The sequence below is a fragment of the Brachycentrus maculatus genome, unplaced genomic scaffold, assembly GCF_059751285.1.
Source record: "Brachycentrus maculatus isolate JH-2025_06_01 unplaced genomic scaffold, ASM5975128v1 h1tg000003l, whole genome shotgun sequence".
NCBI classification, from domain to species: Eukaryota; Metazoa; Arthropoda; class Insecta; order Trichoptera; family Brachycentridae; genus Brachycentrus; species Brachycentrus maculatus.
In genome coordinates, this window is record NW_028280758.1 from 1772917 (window position 1) to 1784071 (window position 11155).

General features: G+C 39.6%; 2 protein-coding genes across 4 annotated transcripts in view; both read left to right on the forward strand.

The window, feature by feature from the left end:
• The window catches only part of Dlg5 (MAGUK family member discs large 5), a 29600-nt gene extending 20706 nt beyond the window's left edge, over positions 1 to 8894 (forward strand). For all 3 annotated transcript variants that reach the window (XM_088267782.1, XM_088267705.1, XM_088267867.1), the window contains exons 20-25: positions 88 to 2096; positions 2433 to 2710; positions 3479 to 3708; positions 4500 to 4729; positions 6053 to 6272; positions 7270 to 8894. In XM_088267782.1, the coding sequence (XP_088123908.1) occupies positions 88 to 2096; positions 2433 to 2710; positions 3479 to 3708; positions 4500 to 4729; positions 6053 to 6272; positions 7270 to 7376 (3074 nt within the window). In that variant the 3' untranslated portion in view covers positions 7377 to 8894. The remainder of the gene's footprint in view (positions 1 to 87; positions 2097 to 2432; positions 2711 to 3478; positions 3709 to 4499; positions 4730 to 6052; positions 6273 to 7269) is intronic.
• On the forward strand, positions 7377 to 8894 carry LOC148314020 (uncharacterized; the record flags this gene model as incomplete). The annotated part of the gene is made up of 1 exon (XM_088262209.1): positions 7377 to 8894. A coding segment is annotated over one exon (666 nt), but the record flags the coding sequence as incomplete, so codon positions are not given.
• Positions 8895 to 11155: the final 2261 nt, after the last annotated feature.

An 11155-nucleotide genomic window follows, 5' to 3' on the forward strand; every position in this document is an offset into this window, starting at 1 on the left:
ATGTATTTTCGAAACTATTATTACTAATGCGTTTATCATATTTACATTATGGTCAGATCTGTTTATTAATTTACTGAAATATTTCAGGCAAAGAGTCATCGGGTGGTGTATTGAAACGTTCGAAACGCCGAGGCAAAGGTTCGCAAAATGGTTCAGAATCTACTAAAAACAACGGTGGCACCTGGCCCAAGGCGAGATCTAATGTAATTCTGGAACAAAATCCCACTGGCACAATTGTTCAGCCGCGATCCAAGAAAGAAAGGCTTCCCCTTTCCATACTGTTGAGTCCGCCCACCAAGCTCCAGCCGGAGCAGCAGTGGAGCAACCGGAACTCCAACCCCATTCCTCTGGCTCACATGTCCCTCCCTCAGTCCAGCGCTCCGTTCCGTCACTCGGTCTACAAGTCTATAGAGTCCGCTCCCAGTCCCTCGAAAGTGCGAATGAATTTTCCTAAACCGGTTTCTTTGTCGGAAAACAACACGTTTTCTCCCCCCAATATGACGCTTTTTGATAAAATCCGAAGTCTAGACAAAGACTTCACCGAACACGATATGACTCCCGATAGGCTGAGTAGAAGTTTGAATCCTTCGGATGACTCCCTCGACTACAAGCGAGACAGCAAAAGTCCCAATTCTCTAGATTACATAGTACCCTCGAATAAATGCCCCAGCTCCTTAGAGTTCGTCCCTCCCGTATCTTCCATCAAAGAAAATTCCTTAAGAGGAACTTTCCTAAGGGAAGATCAACCTTCGAAAGCCCGCATGAAGGATTTACTCGCGGGAAGGGATTACTTTACGGGGAGGAAATGCAGCCAAGTGAAGGTGATCAAGTATCCCTCGGACAGCGAGAGTTTAGGGCCCGACAGCTTGACCAGCGGTATCTCGATGGGGCACACCAGCACGCTCCCTTTCCACTCAAAGATACAGTCCCAGCTGTACCGCACCGGGGGAGTGGTCCCCTTCGTGAACCCGCATCCCCACCACCTGCCCCCCAGTCGCTACACGCACCCCGCCAGCCCCACCATGTCCATGACGCAGAGTCAGTCGGGAGAGAGCATCGGAGCGGGCTTCGATTGCCCCAGCTTCGGGATGCACTTTCACAACGCTTCCGACGTGCAGTCCAACGCGAGGGGACCCAGGAACAACCCCGGAGATCACCATCATCACGGTTACGAAGGGGGAACGTTTCCCAGGAAAAAAGAAAATCCTAGATTTAGAATAGCATCCAATCCTAGCGTGACTTCAAAAAACTCCGCGGGCAAGGTGAGCACAGGTTCCATCGAACGCAGCTCTGAAAGAGGTTCACCGATGCCCACATTCCACGTAGAAGTACTAAGTCCCGGACGCGGAGCTCACGCCAAACAACTACCCCACACCAACACCCGCAACTCCATGCCGGAGTACTGCGGCCTCGGTTGGTACAAGCCCCTACCCGGGGAGCTGCGCAGGGTGCACATCGACAAAAGCCAGCAGCCCCTCGGCATCCAGATCTCCTGTCCTCCCGAGAGCGGCGGGGTCTTCGTGTCCACCGTCAACGAGCACTCGCTCGCCAGCCAGGTGGGGCTGCAGGTGGGGGACCAGCTGCTGGAGGTGTGCGGCATCAACATGAGGTCCGCCACCTACAAGCTGGCGGCTAACGTGCTTCGCCAGTGCGGCAACTCCATCACCATGCTCGTGCAGTACAGCCCCGACAAGTACAACGAGCTGGAAGGGTCGGGCAGTTCCTCTTCCGGAGAGAGATCGGCCGACGAAGTCTCCGTATCGGGATCTCCCACGCCCCGGAACTCTCCCGGGCCGCAACAGTCGCTGCGACTGGAAGCGCCCACCTCCGACACCAACAGTAGCCGACAGTCCCAAACCAAAGAATTATCCGAGCCCAGATTTTTACTCATCGAGATGAGGAAGAGCTCCGATCTCGGGATTAGCTTGGTGGGGGGCAACGCCGTCGGAATATTCGTACACAGCGTCCAGATAGATTCTCCGGCATTCAATGCTGGCCTTCGAACGGGTGACCAGATTTTGGAATACAATAATGCGGACTTGAGACACGCAACTGCCGAACAGGCCGCTCTGGAGTTAGCTAAACCGGCTGATAAGGTGTGTTTTTATTTTAATATACTTACTTTCAAATGTGGAGGTCCCCACCAAATAGTTACATTTCCAATATTGCACAAAAAATCCTTCAATTGCAAAATCTGTTCTGTTTACTGTATTCTATCCAAATCATAATTAAAGTTACAACAAAACGTGGCCAATCCTGAGTTAAACCAATATAAAATCATTAAATAGCACTAAAATGTAACAAGCTAGAATTCCTGATTACTTTAAATCATTTATAATGGAAATGTAACGTTTCGGTGAGGACCTCCACATATGTATTATTATTGTGTTTGGAATAGAACGTCCGCTCATTGTGATTCTATTTTATTTTAGGTGAGTGTTTTAGCGAGACACGATTTGCAACGTTACCACGAAATAAAGGACAAGCCGGGTGATGCCTTCTTTGTGAGGGCCGGGTTCGATCGAAGCGCCGACCTCGGCTCCAGCGGGGTGGATCCGCAGTTTGATGCTTACTCCCTGTGGTTCCGGAAGGACGAAGTCATCTTTGTGGACAACACTCTATTCAACGGAGCCCCCGGATTGTGGAGAGCCTGGCAACTAGATCATAAGGGCAACAAACAGCAGTGGGGCACTATACCCAGCAAGTTCAAGTGAGTGGAAACTAGGAAAATACTCATTTTCTTTTCAAGCGCCTTACCCACCTATGTCACATAACGCTCACTCCTTTCAAGAACATCATAAATAAAAAATCGACAATTTTCATGTTTTGCATGTTTTCAAAATGCACAGAAAATGTACTATATCCCAGCAAAAGAGGCATATTTTTAACTTAATATTTACCCGCTACAGGGCAGAAAGTGTTGTTTTTGCATTTTGAAGAAAAGGTATTGTTTAATTATTTTTTTTAAACATACTGAATATTTTTCAAATGAAGAAAAAAACCTTCAGGTTTTACCTAAAAAGATCTGTTGCACAGTAAAAAGTTCAATACGTGGCTTGATATTTATTTTTAATACATTGTATTATATTTTTAAACTTTAAAATCCTTCTCTTGAAAAATCAAGTTTTTTTTATTAATGACGTTCTTGAAAGGAGTGAGCGATAAGAGAGTCGCATTCTTCACTCCTGATTAGATGTAAAAGCTCGCTATACACACAGCAGAAGGATTAGTAATAAATCATATTAGATGTACCGTACATTTTTGTAAAATTTAATAAATAATATTTTTCATTCTTGATTTTAATGAAAGATTCAGAAACAGAAAAAGAACAGGCGCAAGTGTACTGATTAAATTATAAAATTTAAATATTCATTTAAATTTTATAATTTAATCAGTACACTGTAATAAAATATTTATAGTGATTTTAAAACAAAAGTTACATTTTAATTATAGATAACATTTGTGTTTGGTCCCCCAGGGTGGAGGAGCTGCTGCGGCGGTCTGTGGGGTCCCTGGAGGGGGCCGACGGGGGGCAGAGCCGGCGCGGCCTGACGCCCACCCGCCGCTCCTTCTTCAAGCGCAAGAAGCACCGCGACCCCAAGGAGCTGGCCTCCTTCTCCAACACCAACCTGGGCTGGTGGAGCGACTCCGGCAATCTCAACGAGGAGTTTCCACTGTGCTCCTACCAGAGAGTTGAACAGCTACACTGTACGTACATCTTGGCATATCTCATGCTGTATCTCAACATAGATGGAGAAGAATATGGAAGTCTGGGCATTTACAGGGCTTACGACTGCCTTAGGCTTGGTTAAATGATCTCTTTACACACGTCAGGGGCGTACATTCTATACAGGCAGAAAACAAGTGCCTACCCTGGATTACTCGCGTTCCATATATATATTTTATATCGATATTCTCATTATTAATGTCGAATTGTAGTAAATACATATCACCGGGAAGAAAAAGTTCAGATGTATTGATCAATCTTAAAGTTGAAATTTACCAGTCTGTGTAATTTAAGTTGAACACATCGCTCACTCCTTTCAAGAACGTCATAAATCAAAAATCGTAAATTTTCAGTTGTGCATGTTTTCGAAATGCCCAGAAAATGTACTATATCCCAGCAAAAGAGGCATATTTTTGACTTAATATTTACCCGCTACAGGGCAGAAAGCGTTGTTTTTGCATTTTGAAGAAAAGGTATTGTTTAATTATTTTTTTAAATGTACTAAATATTTTTCAAATGGAGAAAAAACCTTCAGGTTTTATCTAAAATGATCTATTGCACAGTAAAAAGTTCAGTTAGTGGCTTGATATTTATTATTAATAGATTGTTTTATATTTTGAAACATCAAAATCGTTCTCCTGAAAAATCAAGTTTTTTAATTTATGACGTTCTTGAAAGGAGTGAGCGACATGTGTATTGTTAAAGGAGTTATTCTCTTATCAATTTGAATGCATTAAGAGAATAGAATTGAACAGAGCGAATGGTTTGTCAGATCCGTCGCACCGGCCGGTGGTGGTGATCGGGCCGCTGTGGGAGTGCGTGGTGGAGAAGGTGGTGACGGACTTCCCCAACCAGTTCTGCCGCGCGCTGGCCGAGCCCGTGCAGCTGAGTGGCGCCGCGCTGGAGCGCGCCCTGGCGCAGGGCAGCTACCTCGAGCCGCGCATGCGCTCCCACTACCTCGACTGCATCTCCCTGCAGAACATCAAGGACATCTGCGACAAGGTACAGGGTTGTTCATTTCGTAGTTTCAAGATGAAAACGCTGGAATTTGACACCTGTCGAACTCAACTGCCATCTGAAGTATCATAATATTAGTTAAACGTTTGCTATTTACGATAATGCATCGTTCAACAAACGAACAATGAGTCGAAATTATTAAAACTTACTATAAAAGTGGTGATTTAAATGTAGCAACTTTTTGCGCATTATACGCGCTGATTATGCAAATAATTGGTAAAATTGTTAAGATTTTTGAAGAAAGTGGAAGCATTACTGATGTCGTAAGGTTGTCGTATTATCGTTACTGATGTTTGGGTGTGCTCTATGGTCGAAAGGTGTCATTGGTCCGTATTTTTACGAAAATGCCAATGGGCAGACGGTTACAGTCAATTTGGAGCGATATGGTTGAATGATAACCGTTTTTTTTGGCGGTGATTAAAGATCATGACTTGGATGATATGCGGTTCCAACAAAATGGGGCAACAAGCCACACAACACGACCAATTATGGCTTAATTGCGTGAAAAGTTTCCTGGTCGCGTAATTTCACATTTTGGCGACGTCAATTGGCCACCAAGATCATGCGATTTGACTCCGTTTCAATTTTTTCTGTGAGGCTACGCAAAGGACCATGTTTATGCGAATAATCTCCGAGCTCTAGACGCATTTAAAACCAACATTACTCAAGTTATGGCCGAGAAACCCCCCGAAATTTGCGAAAAAGTGGTTAAAAACGACCTCAAAAGAATCGCATGCATCGAATCTTTCTGAGGTGCCATTTGAACGATATTGTTGTTCTCGCTAAAAGGCAAAGTCCAAACTTTATAATGAAATAAAATTTTCATAAAAAATGTATCGCTGTGTGTGTTTTATTTAGCTTTTCTTTCAAAACCGAAAAATGAATGACCCTGTACTATTCTCTTTTCCTTCCATTCATTCACACACACAATGTGGTGCACAATTACATTTATCTTCTTCTGTTCGTGTCATGTCAGGTCCACCATCACTTGAGAGTAATTGTCCTTGTCTCGGGCAGCTTCAAACAGCGCCTCAACGGTCCTGATCCCCATCCAATCTTGTATATTACATTAATATAGTGTTTATTTATCATTGATTACGGCAAATATTGAATAATTTTGAAATTTTACAAAAAAAAAAAATTACTGAAATTTTACCTCTCAACTTGTACATCTTATAACTGTTTATGTTTTTTTTATTATTATTTTTACTTTAGCCCTAAATTAAGTTGTAACGCAAACATGCGTTACGAGCTGCTTTAAATATGAATAATATTGAGAATATGACATTTTTATTTTGTTATTTCCAGGGTATGCATTGCATCTTGGATGTCAGCGTAGCTTCGATTGAAAAGTTACACAAACAGCAAATTTATCCGATAGTCCTTCAAATTAAATTCAAGTCCACAAAGCAGATAAAGGAAGTGAAGGACAAACATTCGTCTTTAGAAAAAGTCTCCGGCAAAGCCATCAAGGAAATGTACGAACATTCTTTAAAAATGGAGAATGAATACCGACAATATGTTTCAGGTACGATCCGCAAAGTATAATAATTACGTTTATTAACCTGTTAACCACGGAGCAACGTACAACTCTTTCATTTGACGTGTCAGTACATCATGCCTGGTGGACGTGATTTCAATATTTTATTTATGCTTAAAAATAAATGAAAACACTATGAAATATGTATATTTTTCCTTTATTTATATATAAATCACAAAAGAAAATACAAAATTACAAACAAATAGAATATATATTATTTTTTTACATCTCATCAAAGATGAAGAAGAATATGGAAGTCAGGGCATTTACGGGGCTGACGACTGTCATAGGCTGGTTTAAGTGATCACTTTACACACATGTAACTTCACTAGAGACATCTATTGGTGAGATGAAAAGAAGCTTTTTATTGAACAGAAACTCTTTTATTAGTATGTAAGGTCCGAATCCTGGATTCACACACATGAGAAACGCCAGAAAATATCATTTTCATTTTTATTATTCAAGCTTATAATTTGACCACAACTCAAAGATAATTATTCACAACATTTTGAGTGTGTCCAAATACTTGTTCACAAAATCTGAACTATCTCCAATTATAGGAGTTACTTTCATATTATTTTTTGACATCTCATCAAAGATGAAGAAGAATATTTAAAAGAATATTCTTCTTCATCTTCGATGAGATGTCAAAAAATAATATGAAAGTGACTCCTATAATTGGAGATAATTCAGATTTTGTGAACAAGTATTTGAACACTCTCAAAATGTTGTGAATAGAAAATAATTCATGCCGAAACATGTACGGATGACTGATTACCTTTGTTGTTGGAAAATATAGGTCCCGCCCATTCCAGGGCGCAACATATATTGACAGGACGTATTCATATGTCCTACTTGCACACGATGATGTTTATGTTTGACGTATTTATACGTCCCGCCCGGTTAACAGGTTAATGAAAATATCAGCGTATGTTCTTGAGTTATATTATGCGTCGATACTAAATTGATTGTTTTGTTCTTCTAGCTGTAATTCCTGCGGGTGTTAATATATCGTATATGTGCGCTCAGCTGAAGGCCGCCGTGTACGAGGAGCAGGGCAAGGCGCACTGGGTACCGTCCCCCCAGGCCTGACCCCTGCCCCCCACCCCCCGCCCCCCTCCCAAGAGCGTCACCTTCTGCCATTCCCCCCTCCCCGGCAAGAGGAGGCCTTCCAAGCCGTCCTCCGCCAGAAGCACCGCCCCCTCCACTCCGGAAAGGTTCCTCGGCTACTATTCCGAACCCGACGCCGAATACATCGAGATCGACTACGAGTTCCTGAAGCAGTTGAGCAAGCTCGCCCAGATCAATCTCCGATATAGAAAGAAAGTTTCCAAGACCGGGAGTAAGGGGAGATCCTCTTCCGCTACTCGAGACGGGCATTACTCCCTCTATGAAAAATTAATAAACAGCAAAGAAAGGGATACTAACAAAGTTCCCCGGCGTAAAAGCGAGAGCGCATCTCGGTGCGAGGCGCAGCGCTCTCCCCGCGCGAGCACTCCCCCGCGGGGGGGCGGCGCCCGGCGCGGCTCCTCCCACTCCGTCAAGTCCGTGTCGTTCATCGAGGAGCGGGAGCCCAAGAGCCCCGACTACTCCGGCAAGACCTTCACCGACGACCTGAAGCACTTCCTCATGAAGCCCTCCGCGTCGCGCTCCACCCTCAAGGAGAAGATCATGACGGGCTTCGGGATGACGCCGGAGAGAGCCCGCCGCAAGTCTCCCTCCGTAGGACTCATCAAGGGTCTTTGGAAATCTTTATAAATAAAATAAATATGATATTTAAGAGAAACTTGTAAAATATTATAATTTTTTAAAAGCTTTTTTTAGTACGCTACGATATGATCTGATAGTTATTGAAATATTTATTTATATAATATCTACATTTAAACAAATATTTAACCTAGTGATAATGTTATTACCGTATTTATGACAATTGACCGGATAATGTCGGACGATACGATGTGTTATACAACGAGACTTGCGCTTGACGACTACTTTGTGCAATTTTGGCAAATTCGATCCGAGTTAGGGTGCTTAGTTGTATGGAATATGTATGATACATATATTATTACTGTACGAGATGTACTATATATAGGAATGAAACAAAGTTATTTATGAATATTATTTGGGATAATGTAAGAATTCTCATCACTTGTATTGTACGGTATAGGTATATTTGACCAAAGTTCTTAATATGTCAATTAGACTGCATAATATTAGTAGATTTAGGTAATGCAATATTAAAATAATTACGACTATTGAATAACATATCGGAAAGCTGATATGCTATTATGTAGATAATGTAAGACATTTATTGTCACTGAAAAAATATCATTTGACAGTGAAAATGTCTTTCAAAAAGAAATATTTTTTATATTATCCTGTTGTAACGATACAAAGTTTAAAAATATGAGCATGGCATGTAATATTTCATAAATAATGATTGTGAGGTACATATTTATATGAATTTAATTTACTCAGTAAATGTATATCTGTTGATCGATTTTACTTATCATAGTACGCAATGAAGGGATCAGTGATTGAGAGCTTCGACTTGTTCTTACTCATTTGTGAAGTAAGAGCGTTCATCCAATAAAATTTATGCACACAATATACATTTTAGTTTTATTTCAAATTTCCAACATCTTCTGTTCGCAGTTATATTACCTCTATTTTTTTTTGTCACATGTCCCCCATAGCATTCCAGTCAGTACCTACCTACCAGAGCTCAATAGTTACAAAACACCTACATATAAATGCTGGCAACACTTACCCTATTGGTAACAGGGGCGTGCTGTGACTGTTCGTGAGAGGTTTAAATGGCACAAAACAAAGTTTAGTGTTTTCTAATATTTTTTTACTACGTGTGACTAATAGACATTTTACTGGGTTGATCTTGGACAAAAGTTTCCTATAGTTTTTAGGTAGTATTTTGCAATAAATAAAAGTATTTTTTTTCACTCTAATGTTTTTTCAATATTACCCATGTCTGGTACCTGGGGCTTATGACCTTTCCTTCATGTGTTAACGATCAAGATAACACTGCGTTTCAGTGCCCTATGCACCATCGGGGTGCAGATAAGGGTTTAAAGAAGATTTTGCAAAAATGGCGCTACGTAAATTATTCAAAATTATTCTAGCTATTCAAAGTCCAAACGATCATAATCTATTCAGACGTACATAATTCCAAAAAATATTGAGTCAATGTCGCAGGACGGATAACAGAAATAGGTATACGTTGTGTATACAAAATTTTAAAGGGATACGGAGCATACACAACATGTATGGGTGAATCACACTTTTTTTTTTAAAGGAATAACCCGCAAAGCGTCTATTTTAGATGCTTGTCTGCAGGTAGGATAGTAGGGATAGGGAAGGTGAATATGAAAAATACAGCACAAACGCCCAGACCAATTGAAAATAAATCTTTCTTGAATTCATTTTGCAATTAGCGGGAATCGAACCCGCGACGTCAGTTTCGCAGTCGAGCGTCTACCCAACTACGCCACGGTGCCTGATGGGTACCTACCCGAAGAAATCAATTTAAAAATGTTACCTGAGAAAAAAAACTGTCATTAAAACCTGGTTATTCAAAATACAAACTACAACACTGTATCAATTATTTTATTACTTTTTTAATTGACTTGTTAGAAACTTGGTGCTTGAATAAATTAGTTAGTCTGTGGCGCTTGATGCCTGATGCTTGTATCCTAGACCAAAGACATAAGGGTGCAATGTATTAAATATGTACTATGTATTCTGAATGTTAAAACCTTAAAACTTGTTTCTTCATTGTAAATAAGTTGTTACATGACAAATAAAAAATTATTTTTTGACATCTCATCAAAGATGAAGAAGAATATGGAAGTCTGGGTATTTACGGGGCTGACGACCGTCATCGGCTGGTTTAAGTGGCCACTTTACACACGTGTAACATTCACCAATTCTATCCATTATTGACAACCACACTACTCAAATTCTTGGAAGTTCTATATATATGAACCAATTTAGAAACCTTGTTCTTGAATCACTAGAGCTTCACTAGAGACATCTATTGGTGAGATGTAAAGAAGCTTTTTTACTAAGCAGAAACTCTTATATTAGTATGTGAGGTCCGAATCCTGGATTATAATCACACACATGAGAAACGACAGAAAATACCATTTTCATTTTTATTATTTTTTAAGCTTATAATTTGACCAGATAATTTATTTACAACATTTTGAGTGTGTCCAAATACTTGAGTATTTGGACACACTCAAAATGTTGTAAACAAATAAAAAAAACAAATAAAGTTTTAAAATTTTATTTTTGACATCACACATGATAAATGTGAAACATTTTAAATATTTGTATGAAACATAATAAAACAACTTTAAAATAAAACAATATTAAGGACTAAATATTTTTATATACAAAAATAATTTTACCCTATATAATTTGCAATCACTAGCCTTTTATCATTTTTATTCTACATAATTATTATATAATATATAACCATTTTTACATTAATAACATTACATAATATTGTATATCCCATTTTCTCATTACAATTCAACACTCTAAAAATTTTCTTATTTCACAATATAAATAATTTAGCTTTTTACAAAAAAAATCATCTCTATTTTTTTTTAAACATTTGCTGAAATACAACATTTTTTTTACTCGTTTAAACAATGTTTTGCAAGTGCAAGGTATAAAGTGCAAAGTTATGTATAAAAGTAAAATTTTAAATAAAAAATAATGTAAATATATCAACAAAGACTATATTGGCATATTATATTTTTACATCTTTATTTTAAGAACTATTTGGCTAAAAACAATCTGATTAGTTAGAAAAGAATATCTGAAATTATTATAGAGGTAGCAATTTT